This window comes from Lissotriton vulgaris, chromosome 11 (genome assembly GCF_964263255.1).
Source record: "Lissotriton vulgaris chromosome 11, aLisVul1.2, whole genome shotgun sequence".
Taxonomy (NCBI): Eukaryota; Metazoa; Chordata; class Amphibia; order Caudata; family Salamandridae; genus Lissotriton; species Lissotriton vulgaris.
Window position 1 is genome coordinate 783,036,392 of NC_141699.1, and position 24,909 is coordinate 783,061,300.

Here is a 24,909-nt window from a genome sequence, read left to right on the forward strand (position 1 = left end):
GAGATTATTTTCTTATGAAGGTCCTAGTGATCAAAACACCCTATGCTTGCCTATGTAATGAATACATTTTGTTTATTATATCGCAAATTCTGGAACAAAATGTTGAATTAATGCCCCAAAGGTCATTTGTGGAAAGCGGATTTTTAAAATTGACATCAGTTCTGTCATTTATTTCCTCCTTTAAACCGACATTTTGCTTGGTTGGAACAAGCTGTAACCTTTCACCCATTTATTCTTGCTGACGGTTGCCATGTTCGCCTTTGTGCGGCTATCAATTTTTAGGTTGAGCATTCGAGACCTCTTGTATATACTTTTGTATATACTTATATGTATATGTACTTTGTGGGCTCAGGAGATCAGACCTAGAACTTGTCTGCTTCCGCTTAGGGACTTTTTCTTCCTGTTCAACTGCCTCTATTTAACTGTCTTGATAGAAAACGAACAGCAGAAATCAGTAAAATACCAGAACTGCTTTCTGCTGAGGGACTTTCTTTTTTTAATTTTTCTGGCAACTGTCTCTATTTAACTTTCTTATAAAAAACGACCAGCAGAGGTCAGTAAAATAGCACAATCACTTTAGCATTCTCTAGATTCCAGTGCATAGAAATGGTCTTCCACGAGCAACCATAGACAATATTTTTTTTAAATCTTGTATTTTCAGTGATATGACCACTGAAGGTTCTGCTTTTATAGTAAAAACACAGCTTTGGACTATACCATTTCCCGCTGAAAGGCAATATTTCTCTCCATGTGTTCCCATACCTGGCATGTCACGCAGTTTGGTGTTTACTTTCCCTCCATGTTAAAGAACAGTAGATGTTTCAGCACCCAGGCTAATGTGCTGCATAGCTAAATAAATATAAGGTCCCAAAGGCGAGGTCAATTGCATTTCAAATGCTGGTTTACCTAGAAATGTTCCTCAAGAACATTTGCAGCCACAAAGCAGCTCACAGATCATATCTGCATAATGGGTAATGTGTCTCAGCGATTGCTATGTAAACCCCAGGCGCGCCTATGATTAACCTTTGGACTCGTGCTACACGCAGGTGTAAATGTATAAGTAACTTGTGAAGCCTTTTTACGTGGCCTACTCTTTAATGGCCTTTTTAGCGCTTTGAAGTGATGCACCTCCTCGAGCAAAATAAATAGTATTCTGTATCTTCAATAGCCTCCGAGTGCTGATTTTCTTTCATCTGTAAGTTGAAGATTTCAAAAGGATAATAAGTCCACTGCCAGAGGGTGTTGCGATAGAAAGGCTGGGTCACCAAGGGCGTTCGATTGAGTAGTGCTATTTGTCCTAATTGGTGGCCCTAAACAAGGCTTGGCCCAAGCCCCAAGGAGTGTCTGAGGGTTTTGTTAAATGGCTGAAGGGGTTCAGTACTAGTTTGCCCCGGCTGCCTCAGTGCAGCTGTTTTCACCTACAAGGTGGGCAACTGAAGTTTAAGAACGTCAGCCACTGTTCATATTACCATTGCAAATGAGGCAATGTCTACCTTGGAAGGGCCAGGTTGGAAAATCAGCCCCGCGTCTGCTGAAGTGTCTAGGCCACTAGAATCTGGACGATCATACCTTTATTACAGTTATGATTTTCAAACGTATCCCCTGCATCCGTAAACATTATCAGTTTGTTCCAAATAAAGTATGAAGCACTTGTGGCCTTTCCTGAGGTACGGGGAATGTATTTGAGTCAGATGGGTTCCCGATAGGCTGTGGCCAAGGTGGATCAGGGCATGGCTCAGTCGAGGTCGAAGGAGGGTCTGCTGACTTGAAAAACAATATCGGTGTGCTTCATCATCCGGCATCGAACGTGTTGATGTAATAGGGTCAAGCATGAGTTGTGCTGTTAAAATCTGATTCGGCACAGATGCAGACACGCGACTGTAGTCGCCCCAGAGGATCCAGCGGGCAGACCCAGTAACGGGGTTCCAGGTGGAGGTCCTCTGGAGTCCTTCGGATACTAAGGAATCACATGGTAGCCAGTAGCATGCCAAAGATGGAGCAAACCAATGCAGACTTTCAATTTGTTGCAATGTTGCAGAAGGCTTCAGAAAACCAGGCAGCCCTGTTACAAGGGTCTGAAGCGGCTCCGAGGAGGAATGACTTTCGGAAAGAAACCAAGAGGCACTTTAGCACACTCACGCCTTCTCTGGAGTTTGAGAGGCACAGAAAAGGAGAGAGAGACATGCTTGAACTTTTTTTTCTCTCTGACTTACCCGAACATGTCAACAACGATGATCAGCCGTAGGAACGACTACGACCGTTCAAATTGTATACAGTCTTGCAATGTTTCGTGAAGTAGAGCTTTACTGTCCCAGATTACCTCTGGATTCAGAAACCAAGCACAAAAGGCAAACAGGATGGGGATCAGTCACAGACATTTGATTGCGACAGTCCCTCCAGGATTTAAAACCCTGTTGTTTTTGGGAGTACATTTTGCCTTGCACAGTGGTATTTCTACCGACAGCGCTCTAACCCTCCAGATAAAAACAGAAACCCATCTGTTTGGCTGGGCTTATAACACATGTCAACTGACTATGAAGACCGCATGGTCTTCCCATGGGCCCTGGTTTAGTCTCTTCTGGTCTCAGGGGGTTGTGTGAGCTGTGCGTGATTGTGAGAAAAAAAAAATTCTGGTGCAAGATAAGCTCTTCCCACTCATTAAAACAAAAAATCTTTCAGGTGCTTGTACCAAGAGTATTGTCTTTCCAGACTCGTCCACCACACTAACAAACGTAATGCAGTGGACAAGAACAGCTTAATAGAGTTGAATAAGGCCAATGCAAGACAGGCAGCTGTTTGTTCACTTTGATTGGACGGATAATTAGGTTGCATTATAAATGATTATTTAAAAAGCATAACTTTGTAAAAATTGTGAGCTATAATAGACTTGAAACAGTTAACTTTCATTAGAATGTACACCATAATCTACAGGGTAAAATTCAGTTATTTAATTCCAAGAGGGTATACTATAAAATACGGCTCTAGGCATCGTGTTTACAATCGGTTGCACTTGGAGCTAATGCCCCCACAAAGACTATTTTAAAACAAATGGTATTTATCTTGACTACAGTTTACAAAGTTCTGCACATTTACAGAAGCATCAAGCATTCATGCACCAGACAGGTTACATTAATACACTTTATGGAACTATTTAGTCAAAGTACACAAAAGCATGAGGGCCTGTAACATAAAAATCAACTAGCCTGGAAAATAAGCAAAAAAAAAAGAAAAGATTTAAGGTTTATAAAGAGGATTGTCTATGCTAAATCTAAACTTATTGCATATATCTGTGTTTGATGTTTAGTCAGTGGTAGTAGTGCTTCCAAAGGCTTCTAGGAATGTGCTCATTGGCTTGGAGTACCCTTCAAAATCTAGTTCTAAAGTTAAGTATTTAAACAGTGTTGCCTCAGAATGCTCAAGTTCACTGTGGATGTGAGGAGCTGAGCACGTTCATGACACTCACTTGACCACTCTGTATACACTAAGAAGGCTTCTACCCTTGGATATCACACAGAAATCCAACCCTTATTGTTGCACCACTACAGTTGTGTTGAGATGTTATGTCAAAGGTAAGTTTGCAGTGATGTATTAACATTGAGAGGCTTGCGAGTTACATGTATGTGGTAGTGTAATGAGACTTAAGCTTAGAAAAAATTACAACAAAAATATAATTTGGCACACATTACTCATTTAGGGGAGAAAATGATCATTTTAACTCATCATCCAAGTTTTTTTTAGACAAATTCCTTACAAACCATTACCGCTATAAAGAAAAATAATAATAAAATTCTCAATTAAAAATGATTTGGAAAAAATGTATTCATGTATACAAACAGGTGTCTCAATTTCCTTGAAACAATTTAACTTAAAATAGTCAATTCACAAAAGTGCAAGTAATTTCTCAGTTCATTTACAGGATTACAATTTCTACAAAACGACAAAGACAAACATAGTATTGAATCAGTCTTAATTTCTATATTATTTTTTTTTCACTAACTACTCTGTTCTCTTTAGAAACCCTTAGTGCCTATGCCAAGCTGACATTAAATACATCTCGTCAGAGCAAAATTAATATCCCACATTAGTTACTAGCGAGTACATCTTTGTTTATAATTCTCACTTCAGGCTGCCAAAGAAAAGTAATTATTTTGAATTTAATTCAGTTTGCTACTTAGTCAAAGTTTAACTAAACTGATCTGGTAAGTTAGGAAGGGAGTGCAAGTTCCAGTTTATATATTTAGGTCGGACTACAACAAGAGGTTAGCCAATATTTTGGTCTATAATCAATACTTGCTCTAATATTACGACACACACGGAGTGCCAAATGAGGGGATACCATAGTGTTTTGTAGAAGTGAAGTAATATTTTGATTAAAACGCCTATAGGACTCTTGACATTAGAAGAAAAGATTCAGAAAGTGTATCCGGTTTGGAATCACTTAAAGAGCCACTGCAGATATGTGGGAATCACAATTTATTTCAGAAGCTCAAATCCTACAATACCATTGAGAAACAATTTACTTACCTTTAGTAATGTTTTATCTGGTAGAGACTCTAGCTGCAGATTGCTTAATTAACAATCTCCCCCGGGGTCAGGGTGGATCCAGAAGATTTTGTGCATACTCCTGTCAATTGTCGCTGTTCAATATCCACATATGAAGGTGGAGTGTGCACAGGTTCGGGTGCATAAGCCTACTCTGTTGCTGTGACAGAAGATCCTCTCGTAGGGGCAGCCTGAATGGAGGACCCATAGTCATGCTAAGCAATACAGGACACCAGGCTCTCAGTGACCAATCCAAAGCCGAAAGAATGACTCGGGGCAGGTCACTCCTGATCTTCTTGAGAACTCTGGGCAGGAGTAGTATTGGCGGAAAAGCATAGGAGGCCAGAGCTCTACTCTTGCCAAAAAGCGTCTCCAAATGAGAACCGCCTTGGAAACTCCAGTGCTCAAAACCGCGGACATTGCTAGTTCTCAGCAGTGGTGAATAGATCTAACTAAGGTTCTACCCAATGCTGAAAGACCTTGCACCACCTCTGGATGCAGTCACCATTTGTGATCCGCTAGGTATCTTAGTCCGAGTTTATCCGCTCTGGCGTTCAGAGCCCGTCAGGTGTTGAACCACAAGAGAAATGTCCTGACATGCCAGCCATGTACAGAGATACAGAACTCGACAAAGGGCCTGACTCCAACCCATCCGTTTTGTTGCAATACCACATGGCAGTGGTGTTGACAGTGAACACCTGTATCAGTCTTCCCTTGATCGAAGGAAGGTTTTCAATGAATGCTAAATTAATCGTCCACAACTCTCTACAACCTCTCCCACATTGCCAGCCCAGCAGTGAGGTGTCTGTCACTATAGTCGGTTGGGGAAGGGAGACGGGTCTGCCACGGACCTATTCGCGGTCAGCCACCACTGCAGATATTTTGCTATTCCCTCTGAGATCTGGATCATCTTAGAGAAATCTTCCTGATGCTATGTCAATTGGGATTTTAGGTCCCACTACAGAGCTCACATACACCAACGGGCATGTGTTACAAGCAGGATGCAAGAGGCCATGAGACCAAACAGCATCAGGGTCAGTCTCAATGAAATCAGCACAGAGGCTGAAACATCAGAATCATTGCCTGAATCTCCTGGGCTCACCGCTTGGGAGGCTAGGCCTGAAACTGCACTGCGTCCAGAAGCGCTCGTATGAAAGGAGTGTCTGTGAGGGAGTCAGGTGTGACTTTGGCAAGTTGATAGTGAACCCCAGCGGGTGCAGAAGGTTTGCCATAGTTTGAAGGTTGGAGACTACCACCTTCAACAGACAATAGTCGAGGTAGAGGAAGACTAGAACCCCCGACCCCTGCAGATGAGCTGCAACCACCGCCATTACTTTCGTGAACACCAGAGTGGCACTTGTTAGGCGAAAGGGAGCGCAGCAAGCAAAGTGCCCTTGGACCACTGTCAACTGCAGGTAGTGCCTGTGGGCAGGCAGGATAGGGAAGTATGCGTCCAGCAAGTCCAATGCTACCATTCAGTCTCCCGGGTCTAGGGCAGACAGAACTTGGGCGAACATGATCATTTTTAACTTCTTTTTCAAGACGAGGTTGAGGAGGCACAGATGTAATAGGATGAAGTCCTCCATCCTTCTTTGTCACCAGAAAGTAGATGGAATAACACAACCTACTTCTGATGCAGGCACCCTCTCTATAGATCCCTTGGCTAAGAGAAACCGCACTCCTAGATGGAGCAAGGAGAGATGGTCCTCTGTCAGCTGATCATGAGTGGCATCGCAGTCACAAAGGAGAGAAGTAGACCCTTTGTACAATCTGGCGGCCCCAGCAGTCTGATGTCACTGCATGCCAGTGGGACAGGTGATGGAGTATCCTGCCTTACACTTCGTGCCCATAATGGTTGGAAGGCAAACTAAGGAAGGTTTGAGGCAGCAGCTGCCAAGGGAGGGGTGGACTGACAACCGCTACCCGCTTGTCTCACGTTATCTATGGAACTCGCGCCCTCAGCCACAACAAGCACTGGCGTTGCCAATAGGTCTCGCAGTAAGAAAGTTGGAGCTATTGGCTTTGTAAATGACATTTCATATTTATGTTTTGTGATTTACAATGCCAATACTTTTAACTTTAGCATATGTGACACTTTTAGTATTTGTAATGTCACATGTTTTGTATTGACGTGACTTAGATGTATTGATATTACAATTAACAATGGCTTTTAATTTTTTTAAATAATTAATACTTAAATAAAAGTGATTGTAATTTTTAATGGCAATAGCTTAAACGTTTGTAAATAACTTTTGTGAAGATTATGTTCAGTGACGAAAATCCAAGAACAGAAGTGAAATATTAACATTTTTTGTGACATTTGTAATAAAGCTTGGAACATTGAGAGAACATATTTGAACCAGTGATGCTGTGGTGGTGCTGAGTGATGCTGTGGTGGTGCTGAGTGATGCTGTGGTGGTGCTGAGTGATGCTGTGGCTGCGCTGAGTGATGAGGGCTGTGTGCACTGAATGAGGCTTGTGTGCAGTGTGAGTGAGGCTTGTGTGCAGTGTGAGTGAGGCCTGGGTGCAGTGCGAGTGAGGCCTGTGTGCAGGGCGAGTGAGAGCTGTGTGCACCGAGTGAGTGCTGTGTGCACTGTGAGTTAGGGCAGTGTGCACTGAGTGTGTGCAGTATGCACTGAGTGCGGACTGTATGCAGTGTGATTGAAGGCTGTGTGCAGTGTGAGTGAGGCCTGTGTGCAGTGTGAGTGAGGCCTGTGTGCAGTGTGAGTGAGGCCTGTGTGCAGTGTGAGTGAGGCCTGTGTGCAGTGTGAGTGAGGCCTGTGTGCAGTGTGAGTGAGGCCTGTGTGCAGTGTGAGTGAGGCCTGTGTGCAGTGTGAGTGAGGCCTGTGTGCAGTGTGAGTGAGGCCTGTGTGCAGTGTGAGTGAGGCCTGTGTGCAGTGTGAGTGAGGCCTGTGTGCAGTGTGAGTGAGGCCTGTGTGCAGTGTGAGTGAGGCCTGTGTGCAGTGTGAGTGAGGCCTGTGTGCAGTGTGAGTGAGGCCTGTGTGCAGTGTGAGTGAGGCCTGTGTGCAGTGTGAGTGAGGCCTGTGTGCAGTGTGAGTGAGGCCTGTGTGCAGTGTGAGTGAGGCAGTGTGAGTGAGGCAGTGAGAGTGACCCCTGTGTGCAGTGCGAGTGAGAGCTGTGTGCACTGTGAGTTAGGGCAGTGTGCACTGAGTGTGTGCAGTATGCACTGAGTGCGGACTGTATGCAGTGTGATTGAAGGCTGTGTGCACTGAGTGAGGCCTGTGTGCAGTGTGAGTGAGGCTTGTGTGCAGTGTGAGTGAGGGCCGTGTGCACTGAGTGAGAGCTGTGTGCACTGAGTGAGAGCTGTGTGCACTGAGTGAGAGCTGTGTGCACTGAGTGAGAGCTGTGTGCACTGAGTGAGTGCTGTGTGCACTGAGTGCGGACTGTATGCAGTGTGATTGATGGCTGTGTGCAGTGTGAGTGAGGCCTGTGTGCAGTGTGAGTGAAGCCTGTGTGCAATGTGAGTTAGGGCTGTGTGCAATGTGAGTTAGGGCTGTGTGCAATGTGAGTTAGGGCTGTATGCACTGAGTGACGGCTGTATGCAGTGCGATCAAAGACTTTGTGCAGTGTGAGTGAGGGCTGTGTGCAGTGTGAGTGAGGGCTGTGTGCAGTGTGAGTGAGGGCTGTGTGCAGTGTGAGTGAGGGCTGTGTGCAGTGTGAGTGAGGCCTGTGTGAAGTGTGAGTGAGGTCTGTGTGAGTGAGGTCTGTGTGAGTGAGGTCTGTGTGCAGTGTGAGTGAGGCCTGTGCGCAGTGTGAGGGAGACCTGTGCGCCGTGTGAGGGAGACCTGTGCGCCGTGTGAGGGAGACCTGTGCGCCGTGTGAGGGAGACCTGTGCGCCGTGTGAGGGAGACCTGTGCGCCGTGTGAGGGAGACCTGTGCGCCGTGTGAGGGAGACCTGTGCGCCGTGTGAGGGAGACCTGTGCGCCGTGTGAGGGAGACCTGTGCGCCGTGTGAGGGAGACCTGTGCGCCGTGTGAGGGAGACCTGTGCGCCGTGTGAGGGAGACCTGTGCGCCGTGTGAGGGAGACCTGTGCGCCGTGTGAGGGAGACCTGTGCGCCGTGTGAGGGAGACCTGTGCGCCGTGTGAGGGAGACCTGTGCGCAGTGTGAGTGAGGCCTGTGCGCAGTGTGAGTGAGGCCTGTGCGCAGTGTGAGTGAGGCCTGTGCGCAGTGTGAGTGAGGCCTGTGCGCAGTGTGAGTGAGGCCTGTGCGCAGTGTGAGTGAGGCCTGTGCGCAGTGTGAGTGAGGCCTGTGCGCAGTGTGAGTGAGGCCTGTGCGCACTGTGAGTGAGGCCTGTGCGCACTGTGAGTGAGGCCTGTGCGCACTGAGTGAGGGCTGTGTGCACTGAGTGAGGGCTGTGTGCACTGAGTGAGGGCTGTTTGCACTGAGTAACACCTGTGTGCAGTGTGAGTGCGGACTGTATGCAGTGTGATTGAAGGCTGTGTGCACTGAGTGAGGCCTGTGTGCAGTGTGAGTGAGGCCTGTGTGCAGTGTGAGTGAGGCCTGTGTGCAGTGTGAGTGAGGCCTGTGTGCAGTGTGAGTGAGGCCTGTGTGCAGTGTGAGTGAGAGCTGTGTGCACTGAGTGAGTGCTGTGTGCACTGAGTGAGTGCTGTGTGCACTGTGAGTTAGGGCAGTGTGCACGGAGTGTGTGCAGTATGCACTGAGTGCGGACTGTATGCAGTGTGAGTTAGGGCTGTGTGCACTGAGTGACTTCTGTATGCCCTGAGTAAGTTTCAATTCACTGAGATTTTACTGTGATTTACCCTTGTATTTATGGCTTACTCCTGCATTCCAGAAGAAAGTCAGGAGTAATGCAAGCAAGTGTAAGCCCCACCAACTCGGCAAAATCTTTGCAAAGACTGTACTGCCCACTCTGGCATTTCCTCAGTAGGCTGCAGGGCAAATGGCTATTTTCAAAGCATGGAGGGCTAAAATGGCTCAACCATTGCTTGGTGGCCTCAGTGTGCTGGTTTGAGTGTTTTCCTAGTCTTATGTTGATTTACAGTCTGGTCCTGATGTTTGTGGATTGCGATCAGCAACCTTAGCACGCCATCAAAAGCAGATTCAGTTCACGGTCTACTATGGTAACCTCTGGACCGCCGAAGGTACCACAAGGTGGTAGAATGTGCGCAATACAAATGCCAGTATCACAACAATAGACGGTAGTGTTTCCTATCGCGGTAAAACGACATGTAGCATTTTAACTTGCCTCATCTGCTGATGACGTGTTGTATTAATCGTTAGTGCCCCTTAGACCTTGCCTAGCGAGAACTCTACTGCTGCAAGTTGAAGATGACACCCCCCACCACCTCCACCTTGGGCCTGTAGCACTCCAGCCCAGAGCAGGGAATCGTTGCAGTGCTGCTGGAGCGGGCAGGGCGGTGCTTTATGTGGAGTCATGCTGGCTGCGGTTGGTATTCTTTTATATTGACCGCTCAGAGTGCCTCGGAGCTCTGCCCACCATGCAGGATTTCATGCTCATGGGGAATCTGGCGTTCAGCCGAAGGAATGCCTTGACGGGCCCGAGACGCCTCCTTCACGGAGGCATTTTTCACGACCTGCATTAGCATGACAATGATAAAGGTTAGCAGTCCAGCTCCCTGGCTGGCTTTAACTCTGAACATCCCTGTTGGGGAAAGTGGTGTGACGCAAAATGACGCGTCCCTCTGCAGAACGGAATGAGGGTCCGGTAGTCTCCCATATTTACGATGTATTTATTGGCCATGGGCTGGTCGCTGGACCCCTAAAGCAGTGGGGCCCCTCTGCGCTATGCCTATAGTTGGAAGCTTAATGTTCCTTGTCGCAGCGCTACACGGGTAGTAAGCGCTATAAATTACAAGAAGAGATACCCCCCTCCTTGCTGTAATGCAACATGAGACGGTGGGACTGTGGAGGACGACAAGTGACCTTCTATCAACATTTTCATGCGAAGTGTCTTCAACGATTCAGAAAAGGGGGTGGTGATGAACAGTGTCTGAATTAAGCAGACCACTCTTACCCAGTCCAAAGATCAGGGCTTGATCCATCACCGTTATTTAGCTCACTGCACCATCCCAGCTCAGTGCCTGGCCCAGTGCATCATGCACTGGGACAGGAACAGACTAATTTGCATGTAGCCAGGTTCTGAGCTGGGATGGTGCAGTGAGCTAAAAAACGGTGATGGATCAAGCCCTGATCTTTGGACTGGGTAAGAGTGGTCTGCTTAATTCAGACACTCTGTTCATCACCACCCCCTTTTCTGAATCATTTTGTCCACCATAAGCGTGGAAGGGTATACTCAGATGTGAGTCCCTTGCTCATTGCACCATCAGGATTCAAGCAAGCCGGGCCGAAGACGGCTGAAATGCCAGAAACCGGTCCCCGGAAGCTTGTTTCCTTCCCAGTATAAGAATTAGCTTGGTAGTTTGGTTTGCCCTGTTCCCATCAAGCACTGGGACAGGAACAGACTAATTTGCATGTAGCCAGGTTCGGAGCTGGGATGCTGCAGTGAGCTAAAAAACGGTAATGGATCAAGCCCTGATCTTTGGACTGGGTAAGAGTGGTCTGCTTAATTCAGACACTCTGTTCATCACCACCCCCTTTTCGGAATCATTGTGTCTATTCAAGACCTTTCCCTTTTGTAGAAATTGTCCGCCGTTAATTTACAGGACTGTTTCCTGGTATCTATGACTGCAACGCGGGGCCCTCGTGCCGCCCTGTATTATATTAATCTAAATCTGTGGTCACTTTTTACCCCCAGTAATACCCACCCCTCGTTTTCTGCTGGTTTGATTTCCCTTGGGTATGTATGTAATTGCAGCCACAAACAGTTCACATTCACTTGAGAACCGTAGCTACATTACGGTAAACTGCACAGTTCTCTCAAAAATGGACTTCTCAAAAACATCTTACTATGTGTACGTGTATATCGGTGTGTCCATTGATTGTTTCACGCTGATTTACTTGCCCACTCCTGTAATCTGAATTCGCCTGTATCCCTCCTTCCCTGCCCTAAAAAGAAGGTAGCCATTATGGTATGTATGGTATGGTAACGCAGCTTAAACGTAATCATCACGAAGCCCGCACTAAGACTTTTCCTGAGAACAGATCTACAAACCGTTTGACCATGGTAAGTGACCCATACCAGCCGATCGCCTGACAGTCAAAGTTGCTTTGTGTGAGACTACATTGTCACACTCGTAGGGGGCTGTATTACACCTCAGCATAATTTAATGTGTGCTTACATTTAAAGCGGGCCAAGGAATATGACTGCAGTTTTGTATTTGAAGCATTGTTGTAACAATTACGTATTGTTACATCAATCCCGATGCATTTCTATCATAGCAAGTTATCTTGGAGACACAAAGGGTAGGAAAACAAGAGCGGCCAGGAAACAAAGTACGGAAGAGGAAGCATGAAAAGGAGGGGAAGAGAGAAAAAGAGAGGAATCATGAAAGAGTGAGAGAAAGAAAGGAATAAAAATAAAGGTAAGAGTGCAGTGAAAGGGACAGAAAAAAGTGAAGGTGAAAAAGCGGAGTTTATAAAGTGGAGAGATACAGGGGAGAAAGTGTAGAGGTAGCAAGCGAGAAGATGAGCAGCCGGGAAACTGAAAGTACGGCCGGCTAGCCATGAATAATTAGGGGAGGAGAAGCCGCAGAGCGCACGCTGGGAGAAGCCCTTTGATGTGGTGGCGGCCGTGAAAAAAAGCAATTAGGAGGAAGGGAGGGAGGCTGATGCGCGTGCTTGTTTGGTCACGTGAACTCGAAGAAAACCGCACAGAAAAAGCCTTAGTTTGACGAGTATTTTGAGCACTAGAATTCTCTCCATTTTCCATTCCTGCGGAATGGAAAAGGCGAGACCTAAAAAGGATGAGAAGACTGAAGGCCATGGTGGCTAGGAGGGTATGGCCGCGGCTGGAGACCCATTCCATGGCGACTAAAGAGGCAGAAGGCGGATGGACGAGGGGCAAAAGACAAGCCTAAGGACCAGACCATAGCTCTTCTATCCTAAAAGCACTCCATCACTGAATGTGCCTTCTATACATAAAAAAAGAGCCATCGAAGGGTATGTCCATGAGGGAAGGCTGTACATTCCCTGAAAAAAACTATTCTCAGACAGGAATGGTGTTGCAAGGCCACAAACAAGCCGTTAGTTAGCCATATGGTGAAATCTGCTGTATTTTGCCCATCAGCAATAGCCTGGGGGGAGTAAGGCATGGGGCTCCTCCAAATCTATAGGCAGCACATGCACAACAGTGTACCATATTGTATAGGAATAATGACCCAATAGACTCGCAGTGTTCACCGAACGCAGTGCTAGGCTGGCAGAAGAGAACATTCTCTTACAAGACAGATCAAGCCTCTTGGATTCCCTAACCAGTGGATGGTAGAGAACGCACTGGGGTTAATTCAAGACATGGAGGTTTGGACCACCAATCTGTCCAGGGTGAAGCGCAGGATAAGGAAACTGGGGACCCCCGGAGCTGGGTGATGGCGGTGGGCAATTGTCCTATGCACAGGAGCAACTGTGCAGGGCTCGAACCAGGTTCAGAATAGGATGTCTGTAAGAGCTTCATTGAAGGGGAGTAAAGGTTCAGAGTGGAGACTCCCGGCTGAAGCACCTGTCAAGACATTAGTCTGGACTCCCACTGTGGGCAAATGAAGGTCAAAGACCTCAGCCGCCCTACCCACCACCATTACAAAATTGGCTCCCTCCTCCGTAGCCACAGTAGGAGGAGAGACCAGGCCGGTGATGGGTGAGATAGCTAACCCACTGGCCTCCGCCAGTTCCTCATACAAGTTGTCCTGTTCTCCTTCTAGGAGCTGGTAACCATGAGGGTCAATAGACCACTCCCATTCGAACACAGTACATTACAACGCAATGTATTACATTGCGTGCTTTTACAACGCGGTCGTTACAACGACCGTGTTGTTAGTATGCGTTGCATTTCCATCACAACTCTTTCGAACGACTTGCTGAAGGAGGCGCGCTTGACTTAGGAATAGTATTATTCACTACTCCTACTCCAGTTTGCACAACAGTAGGGGAGGGATTGGAATTAATTTCCAATGCCTCAGCGCCCCCTACAGCAAAACGTTGTAATGACTTGCGATGTAAATGCATAGAGTACTAACAACGCAGTCGTTGTAACGACCTCGTTGTTATAGTCTTGCGATGTAATGACAGAGTTGTATACTCTGTTTCCCCTGCCATTCGTCTCCCTCTCCATGACCGTCAAATAAGAACACTGGGTCAATTGCAAGAAACATAGCACTGGTAAGCACCAGAGTCTGCGTGAGATGACGCTCATGCGGCTCTGTGTCTGAATCAGGAATAACAATTGGGGGGTGCGGCTTACAGTGGAGTAGGCGCCAAAGGAGGATCCGTCTCGCTGGTGTTTCCACCGCAAATCCAGCAAGGGAATCCATGGAGCCCAACTGGCGCAGAGGGCGAATCCGCTGTCATGGGTCCAGCAGAGGCCCCTCCATGGCCAGTGGCGCCTCAATGCACTCCAGATGAGCCGGGCTGCCCAAATATGAGGCGCATGACCCCAAAACGCCTTCAGCTGGGCTTGGGTCACTCCAGCATGACCAGGGTGCAGGTTCCACAGACTCACAGGACCTGGAGTACAGACACTTTTGCATCTTGTCAGAAGACTTCGACAGACATAGAAAAGTCAAAGACCTCTTCGACTTCTTGTGCGACTTGAGACTACGTGGAATGTGAGGACTACCCTCAGAAAGTTCTTTAGTTCTCTGCAAATGGTCCCGGGACCTTCTGAATAAACAGGACCTCGAGCGTCGCAGAGTTGAGAGGTCAGGTGACGGGGAGCTTGAGGGAGTGCTCCCTCCGCGCCTAGGGACGCATGGCGCGGAGGGTGCGTTCCCTCAGTACCTTAGGACGCATGGTGTTGTAGTCTTCACAGGTCTTGGAGTGATTGGCCCTGCTCCAAGCACCACAAACACCAAGTGGGGTCTGTCACAGACTTTTGCCTGTGACAGGCCCCACATGTTTTGAAATAAACCGATTTCTTGGTTTCTCCCACCAGGAGAAACATTTGAACAAAATGTTGAAAAAAAAGCCATTCATAAAGTGACTGAGTAGTTCCTACTGGATCAGGGCTGTCTGGCATGGAATGGAAAGAACTGATGTCAGCAAGCTGTGGTGGCGCCCACATAGGTAGCATGCACGGCACTTCGGCGCAGACAACACCGACATGGAACCGAATGTCACCTACCGCATACAGGTTTATTGCTCAAAAATCCTCCAGATCCAGTCTGATGCCTCAGGATATTCGAAGGTAAGGTATCTGCAGCTCGAAGTCTGTCATGTTCACAGCTCCTTAGCTGTTCTCAAACTATTTCCAGAAGGCTTAAAAGGTATGTATACAAACTGACTAGCTACAAACTACAATAAACACATTAGTGAAACATAACACTTCGAGATATATATAGTCTACTCCATTTCAGATGGATGACTACTTGCCCCACACTGAATCATAGGCAATAAAATATTTTGCGCACTACACAATCGGAACTGATCTAAGAATATAACGTCAAAACCAGTGACTTACTGCAATACAGTTAGCTCCGAGGTGATCATTTTCGTGGCAGTCTCCCAACTTTAACTGCAGGCTTGCACTGGCTTTTAATTACAATTATAGCTTTGATCTTTTCTTCATGAACAATGTGTCACAAATAAATCTACATGGAAGAGAAAAGTTATGTTATACTTCGGAAACAATAGAATTACAAATTAAGATTATAAACATACACAATCAACACCCAGTATGCTTTGCTAAAATGTATTAAATTTAATATGCACATTGTGCGTGTGTGTGTATTATATATATATATATATATATATATATATATATATATATATATATATATATATATATATATATATATATATATATATATATGTTTTCTTTTCAAATATTCGATTCAATAAAATTTACTTTCATTTTTCAGATCACAGATTTGAAACTGGGACAGTTGGTGGAGGTGGGGGCAGAAAGGACAAATTTTCAATGTGACGACTTCCTCCATTGTGTCTTTTTCAGTTGAGAGGGCACACATCTGCAGATTGCACACTAAATAGAGAATACTGGGGAACAACTTTCAAAGTAAATTCACGTACAAGCTCGGATTTCTAGGATATGTGTGACTAGAACATTGAGGATTAGCATGGACTTGCAGCAAGACCTGGTATAGTATAGTCTACGCTATGCTGACTGCCTGGTCACAACTTAGCATTGGTAAATGGACTAGCTTTACCTTCCCCAATTCTTAAGTACTCTTTGCATCCCCCTAATAAGTTAGCAAAACATTAAAACAAACGTTTCACCTTAAATCTAAATTAAGACATCCCTGCCCACACAGATTTGAGCAAATGTAGGCTAGCTTTGACCCAGAACCTTTATTAGGACCGCTAGCAGCTAATGTAGGCAACATTCAGAGGAGTTGAACGTTTTTTGTATTAGATGGCATATAATAAGAAATTCCACTTTCTACAGGCATGAATACATTAGCCTGCACATCGCAGAGTCGAAAATTCATAGATTGGGTACTAATTAAGTCTGCTTCACTCGATTCCAGTTGAATTTCAGAAGGACTAACACATTTGCAAATAGTATGTTTACTTAAAACATCAAGTAGGTTAAACAAGCAGACAATTGCTAAAAACGGGAATGTTTAGATAGATTTAAAAACAAATGTAAAACTTAAAATAACAAGCATTGGTAATGCATCGGTTTCGCCTATGTCAGGAATGAAGAGCTGTTTTCATCAATTAACGTCCAGGAGAAGAAAAGAGCTCCCTGACAGTTAATATGGTAGTGGACAGGATGTGGCGCGGCAGTCAGAGCTGCTTACTCTAGCGCTGGGGATCCTGGTTCAAGTCTTGGCTACGCTGCGCAACATCACGTGATTTTTTTGCAAATCACTTAATCCCACCAGGTGATAAATTGTAATATAAATATGCTGCAAGAGTAAAAGGCAAAGCTTTATGAAAACATAGTTCCACCAAAGTGGATGTTAAAAGTATTTCCGCGGCGGGAATAAGAGAACCAGGTGAGGAACAAGCATTGGTAAATGCAAGAACTATGCTGCAGCCAATAGAAATAGAGGAAAGGTAAGTGGCACGCACAAGAACCAATGAGAAGCCAGGGAATAGAGGAGGCGAGATGCAAGTCCCTTTTAAATTTTTATGAAAAACAATAGATGTCTCAAGGCGAAACCTAAAAATTGCTTTATTAAATAAAACGACTGCAGGTATAAAGGCATCCACGTAGATTTAACTAATCACATGCCATCAGCTATAGTGGAATGACTGCTTATTTTGGGTACAGCAGAAAAAAAAGCTACCAGGCTACATTTTGAGCATTTAAAATCAATATTACGAGGACATACGCAAATAATCTTCCTCAAACATTAACAACCTCGAAAAGTGAGGCTTCAAATTAGATTCAAAATAATTTAAGCCTCTAGATGCTGTTGAAATTCGGCCCGAGAGAGCTATTTGCGTATTCTATTGAAGTTAGCTGCCTAGTCTTCCAATTCAAACTTTGCAAACTTCTAGATAGATCTGAGAAAAAAGCAGTTTCGTTTATCCGGATTTATGCTTTTGTCCGCTAGAGGCAGCATTCCCCACAACAGTATTTGCATGCTCTAATTTTGGTCTGCTCATAGCAACAAATTCAAACACATACTAAACAAAATCCATTGACACAAATACAGACAAGAATATACAGTACAACCAAATTACAGTATAGGGTACAGTGTAAATTTCTTTAAAACAAACTATTTTGTGCAAATTGACTAATTCCTGCTCACATTTACAGCTCAGTCATCTGACATGATACAACTCAGCTGCGTCTCATGCAATAATAAAGGAATAAGGACATTATACACAAACATATCGATGCTAACAGATTAAAGAATACGATTGGCAGCAAACCATAATCATATTTTCTTAAACACCCTACATAGACCTTTTGCTTTGAAATATACGACTCGAAGCATTTGACAATATTGCATCTAAATATGTGAAGTAATTTCACATTTAGCCTACTGTCTCTACCTCACGCACATACACACTATACTTGCGGATATATTTTAGTATGCGGTTATATTCTACACACACAAGGTAATTAAAATAAACGAGGCACATGTTTTTCGAGCATCTGTACTAATAAATTCACATTCACATGTCTGTTAGTGCAAAGGATAAATTAACGTTTATTACCATTGTACAGCAAACTTGACACAGATTGTAAGCAACAATTAAAAATAACTGTCCAAATAGTCAAATGTCTTCACCGTGATTTTACCATACTGCACAAATGTAGCCACTTTCAACCAGGTTTTGCTAAAACATATAGACATGAAAAAATAATATGGCAGTGACTATAGATGCAGATGAGTAGAGTATATTATGCGTTTACTACCGTTTGGGGAGGGGACCATGACTATCCTGGCCCCTACTCACCCTCAACAGTGGAAATAAATGGCATGTTACACTCTGCACATGTATGACAATAGAACACATGCTTTTAGCACGCAACATTTACCACGCACTGCCTTTACCACGGACATACCTTTAACACGTAAACTACGTATATTTAAGGGAAATTAAATCCCTACACACATACATATATAGACACAAAAAAGCAGCAGAGAACTTCGGGTAGTCCTCAAGTTTAGGTGAAGAGCAGCTCCTGTATAGGACACCCTACAACACCAACAACAGTCTGAATCTGCTCACCTCAAATGTCTATGTTTCTAGCAAAGTTTTTAAGCATAGGATTAGCAAAGTGCCATTCACGCAGAGCTGTAAAATGGCAAAACCCTTTTACTACTCAAGGCACAGTATTACAGCTTTGGATTAGTAAAACACCACCCAAACCAACCTGGAATAAATAAAAGCATAAAAGCAACACCTGACACATGTTGCGCTATCACAGCTCTTCAGCGAGGTTTAGCTTTGTCCAGACACAAGGGAGCTCCCAGTATAAGTCAGAATAATGCCTTTTCATGCTTAGGAGGCTGCATAAATTATGCAAAAAAGCAGAATACTCAGGGTAGTTCTCGAAGCTTTACATTGCACTTTGGCTGAATTAAATGCACCTATTTCACTACGTTGGAGTGCAGTGTACATCTTGTATGGTGGACTTTGAATATATATATATATATATATATATATATATATATATATATATATATATATATATATATATATATATACTACTATTATAAAGAGAGAACACAAACCTTTTGGCAAGGTAAACTCGGGAACCACAGCGCCAATTCACACACCCAATACATTGTTGTAATTCTCAGGGTGTGCAGATGGACATAGGCTATAGAAAATTACAAAAAAACGTAAATTTAAAAATATAACTTTAAAAAAAAGTAGTGCCCTGAAAGTAGCGGCGGCCGCGACGCGGACGGCCACGACGTAGCGCTAGCCGCAACGTACGTGATGACGAGGAGGAGCGGCGGTGAAGTGAGGATCTCAGGCAGGAGCGGCGGCTCAGGTAAGGCTCTGGGACACGGGACGGGAGGGAGCCGGTGCGGGAGATTGGCCCGGAACAACTGCGGTAAGGCTCAGGGTCTGGGGGCAGCATTTCAGGCTTGCGTGCACTCCCGCCCCAGCCCCCGCCCGCCACGACATTGTCCGGGACACAGACAATGTCGTGGCGGGCGGGGGCGGGAGTGCACGCAAGCCTGAAATGCTGCCCCCAGCCCCCTTCTGCCCCGGGCAACGCTGGGGCGGGCTGCTAGTATATATATATATAATTAATTTGCTCTATTTTAAACTTACATATTTTCTTCGTGGGGTTTTCGTTTAACCGTACCACTCTATACCCCTAACCACCGTAAAACTCTAAGTCACCTGTAATAATTAAATGGTGTAGCTGCTCAAACGTATAAAGTAAATGCAGTTGAGTTGTGTTATCGTAATCCCCGATATCAGCCAGCCGCCAAGGTAAAAGGCAGGTCAAAGAGCATTCCACCAACTAGAATTTAAACAATGAAAAGGAAAACTGGTTTCACACTGTTCAGATCGGTTTGCCTAAAAATTAACAGTGATCAGCAGTAAGAATAAATATTTAGGCAAACTGGTTTATTTTTGCCAGACTATGGGTTATTACACTAAAGACCGTATCACAGCACGTTTTTACACAATGAAGCATAGCATTTTGTTTAAACTGATTTTAATATATTTTTGCAAATAACTGCTTTTTTGGTGTGCTAAATTTTGCACTTCAGATTCTACTTTATTTCTTGATGTGTGAAAACATACTACCTACCTCACATTAAGGGCAATACACCAAGGAATCAAGCAGTTGGTGCGGCAGGATTAAGTGATTTGCCTAGAAACCATGCATTATAAGGTATAAAACACCCTCCTCGTTGCATTAGCTAAAAGGATATGGAAAGTCATCTCCGAGTTCCTTGACCTTATGAAGTAGCTCTACTTTGGGCCTCGTTATTCAATATGGTGACAGAACTCAGAGACCTCTAATGTATGCAGGGAGTAGTTGATCCCTGAAAACAACAGTTAAAAAAGGAGCTACAGTTCTGGCTCAACCAGCACACAACACACCATGGTTTTCACTTGACTGCTCTTTTCTTTGTTTTTATACTGTTGGCAAATTGGTGTTATGAGCTGGTTGTGTGCATTTTTGAGCATATTTTGAGCAATGCAGGTGGCACAAGCAGCGATGTTTTACTCGTGGTAGTAAACCCATTTTTTAGGTTAACCAATGAAATGGTAATTTTGTACTTTTTATACGCCGGGCAACGCAAGTTACGGCATGCGTGCAATACCAGAAGTGGTGAATTTCAGCGTTTGTTCCAAAACCATAACTCAGTTCTTAACTATTTTTCCCCCAGTTAATTTCAAGCGCCCCCTCCTGCTGATATTCACAGATCAGATTTGCAAACCTTACAAAATCACTAATCCATTAAAGTCCGCTTGGCAACTTTGTTTCAAACGCTTCTGTCTGCAAAAAATACTGACACGCAAACCAGGCTAAGCACACTTTCATGAACGTTTTCCTTTTAAGTTAAGTTTGCGGTAAAATCCGTTCAGCGGCTTTAGCAAAATGTCTTATGGGAGTTAAATGGGACAACACATTTTTTTTTTCACCTATCCCCCTTAAACTTTTTTTTTTTTAATAACCTTGCATGGATCTGCATAAAAATTAATATGTCAGTATGGAGCCGACAGACAAGCGGATCCAAAATTTGGTGCATATCCGTCCTTAGGGTTAATAGTTCCTGGAACATCATGCGGAGTGCGGCTGAAACTAAACTACACAGTGGCGACGTACATGCGTGTAGACGTACACGTGTGTGTCTATGTGCACACGTTTAAAAGGAGATTTTTAGTTTGCTAATAAAATTCGACAATTTAACCAACCAAGTCTGGTAGACAATGAGCGTAAATTAAAATGTCTTGGCCTGTCAAGATTTAGGCAGACCTATAAAAGGCGGTGCAAGGTGGATGGGCAAGTTAAAAAGGAAGGTAGCATCAAAAGTGGTTTCCCACTCAACTACATATGGGAATTTGTATCACTACTAGAGAAAACATTACTGAATAGAATTACACCGAAATTGGCATGTCACTAGCAATTTGCTCAGAATATCGCCGTTTTGTGACTTTGTGTGCATCAGTGCAGTGGATTTTAAAATATTTCAGCTGCAAAAGTTCACCCGGATTCAGAGCGTTATCAACTGCATATCTTCTCAATTAATTTCACTCTTAATTTGTAGAAGATCCTTTGGATTCACATTTTTTTTTAAATGGGAGGGGAGGACAAAGTGAGGAAGTGTTCTTTCTCCATGATCTGTGGACCTTAGCACTCTGAATGGAAAAAGCAAAACATATTAGGGTGGCCATTCGATGATGAAATGCTCGATTCCTTTATTATGGGAAAGCACAAAGCCCTTTGTGCCTACTTAAGGCACTGAAACTAGTGGACTTTTCACAGACCGACTTTGTTCTTAACCATGTTGTGAAACTGGTTCGAATATTAGTGACCTGGCTCCACACGCTTTTAATTTTGTAAGTTGTCAGTGAATTAACTTGTAAAAACAGGTCTCCAATCACTAGACTGAAGACTCCAAGGCGGATAGCAGCACGCAGTGTATGGCTAATGCCTTTTCACTAATTAGTTAACTGATTCATATCTTGATGAGCCGGCACGTGTCACTCCGAAAAGAGCCTGGTGTTTCACAAACTATAGTTAACACAGCTGTCATGCAAATCATAGCCAATACATACAATGCAATGCAATGCTCAAAACTCACTTTTGATGTAACAAACGTTAGTTATGGGTTGTAATATATCTTGGCCTTATTCAGAATTCAAACAAGTACACTGGTTTCTTTGGTGTGCATCAATTTCCAAAACCTTCACTTTTCATCAACAAAGTTCTAACTTCCGACCCCAAATTCTATATTTTACAATGGATGCAAGACAGTCCCCTTTCCAGAACAAACAAAATAAAAATGTAAATAAAAACTAGCACATACTTAAAACATGATACATATCGATACAGTCTGTATTCAATAAATGTCTTTGGATGGCATGTCCGTCTCGTCCTCTCTCTCTAATATCCTTCCACTCTCCACACTGGTAGCAACTTTCTCTGCCCCTTGAGGCAATGTGACATTTGGAATCTTCAAAGGGTTATACCAGGCATTCCACACCTCACCACCCACCAACAAAATACAGACTATATGTCTTAAAGACCTAATTTAGAGATGAAAACTTGAACTCTCAACTAGAGAAGACAGTTTAACTCGCAACCAATAATGTTTCCTGAATTCTGTACAAGTGGAATCTGATCTTCTCTTTATAGCTACTCCGAATCTCTTGCACCCCAAAATGTTCTTTCTCTCTTCCTACATCACACACTCCGTTACCACTTCTCATCCAGCATAGCGAACATGGTAACCTGATCATGCAAAAAGCTGATGAACTAGTTTTGGGTAGTGGGGTTGTTGTAGAATTGCAAAGCACCACTGGGTCATATAATGCCATGCTTTATTGTTGAATGTCATACATTCACAAAATGCCTTTATTTGTTCGGGTACATCCTGGGGTCCAGTGTCCGCCACAATACATTCCAGATAGCCTCACGACAACACTGCTTAAACTCTAACTGCATCACTGATGATACTTTTTTATTTTTATCATGCTCACTTTTGGCCATTTAGGGGAAAAATGAGCTTCCATAACTATACCAAACTGTCCATATAGCCTTTTGCCCACAAATATGTACCATTTTTTTCAATGCTTTCTAAGGAGATTTGTAAAGCATGACTTAAGATTCTTCGACCATGTTTTATCACACGGTACACAAATCCTGATGTTTCTTTCTATCCGATATCAATTCCCTGCCACGTGGAAAGAAAAAAAATTATTTCTGTTTTTCCACTTTGACTTCACACCACTTTCTACAGATGTGCATGCTAACCAAAAAAAGACCAACTATTCCTGAAGACCATGAATGATTTTTAAGTTCAGAGAAGTTTTTAGAATTGTTTGGTCTTTTCTTTCGAATGATGAGCTCCTTTTTCTATTCTCTGCATGCCTGCTCTCTCTTAGAACAGCCTACCATAAGTCACATGCATCTGCGCCTAATCACTAGGACTGCATTCTTGCAAACTGCCCGCACCTCATTTTAAAGATCATACCTCTCATTTTAAAGTAATAACCTTGCTACCAAACAATACCTAATCTAATGCAGCTCATCAATACCAACTTCTGAATACATTTGTATATGCCCCCACCAAAGAACACTCCTAACTCCTATCAATGTACCTTCATAGAAATAGAGTAATTGCATTGAATGGTTTCCTTGATGGCACAAGGCTAATCTCAACCAACAATAACCACTTTAAAAACCAGCATTGGCATTGCCAATAGGTCTCGAAATTGGGACCTTATAAGTATTTAGTTAAGCAGCACAATATCCTTGGTGCAACAACTTCAACTGTTGCATGGCTAAACACTTATAAGGTCCCAAAGACGAGGCCTATTGGTTATGGCAATGCTTGTTCAAGGAGTGTTCTCTACGATACAAATATGTGAGTTTGAGGTGCCAGTTATTTAATGCTACACGGAATTCAAGATAGTTTTCTAGAAGTCTTATTTTATGAGGGATCAAATTCCATACCTTAGCCATCTGAACTATGAAGGAGTCGTGAATGCCCACAGCCCTGAAGTGGAATGACTGAAGGAGTGGTGAAAGGCAGGATAAGTAGAGTTTGGAGTTGCCTTGCAGCTGCATGCCGATTTCGGTTTAGTTTGCAAGTCAGATGGAGAGGGACACCATGGTATTTACAGTTGGCACAGTCTACACAGCAAAGTACTAAGGCATTAACGTTTCGTACCATGTGAGGGAAACTTAGGAGCAAGATAATTCGGCATACGGATTGAGTTACATTAAAAGACCCTTTTAGTGACTTGAATTAACTTGTGCCACAGGGAGATATTAACGTCCATAAAGACCCACGATTCCTTACTTGGTTTGGTGTTGTGCCAAGATTTTTAGCAAAGTATGCGAAATGTGGTAGTTTTGCAGCATGCTGGCATCTACCTTTATGACGTAGTTCGCTTAGGCATCCAATGGTGAACCGCAGATGGCACAGGACCCAAGATCTGATGGATTCCAAGTATGACTTGCAAGCTATTGGCGAAAAGTAGTTTAAGATAAAGGAAGTGAAGAGGCCACTTAGAGAGGTCTGTTGGTGGAGCCTTGAGGGACTCCGGCGGTGGAGGGGAATCATAAGGCTGAGACACGGGGGTGTTTTTGATGAACACCCTTTCCTGTATCCTGCCAGTGAGTGCTGTGCGGGTGAGTGCATACCTGTGTTTGCGAGGTTGTGTATTTGATCGGCTCAGATGTGCGAGCGGTGCTCTTTGTGTTGTGAACAGGCGGAGGGAGAGGCGATGCAGAGCCAGGTGCCCTCTGGAACGGCGCCCTGGTCTCAGACGCTGCTGCTCTGCCGTGAATGGCTTTGCACAGGGCACGCAGCGCAGGCTCCACTAGGGGGATAGGGTTTCATGCTACACCCGCGGAAGGGGCAGCGGGGGCACAACGCTAGTCCAGGCGCTTTGCTGCCCGGGCCCTGCAGGAGGAGAGAGACTGGAGGAGCGATGCTGTTAGCGTCTCCGCAGACAAACATACCCTGATAAGAAGCAGTGTGACACTCAGCGGTGTCGGCGGCAGCACTGTACAGATGAGCATACCCGCCTGGTTTAGGGGGGAGGGGAAGCTGCTTTTTTAATGAGCCATGACGAGGGAGGATGACGAGGGAGTAAAGCTCATCTATTTACAATTCATGCAA

At 44.4% G+C, this 24,909-nt stretch overlaps 1 protein-coding gene across 2 annotated transcripts in view; it reads right to left on the reverse strand.

Moving 5' to 3' along the window:
- The window catches only part of STAG1 (STAG1 cohesin complex component), a 1,379,617-nt gene that overhangs the window by 1,029,953 nt on the left and 324,755 nt on the right, over nt 1–24,909 (reverse strand). For both annotated transcript variants that reach the window (XM_086943907.1, XM_086943908.1), the window contains exon 2: nt 15,114–15,243. In XM_086943907.1, the coding sequence (XP_086800033.1) occupies nt 15,114–15,142 (29 nt within the window). In that variant the 5' untranslated portion in view covers nt 15,143–15,243. The remainder of the gene's footprint in view (nt 1–15,113; nt 15,244–24,909) is intronic.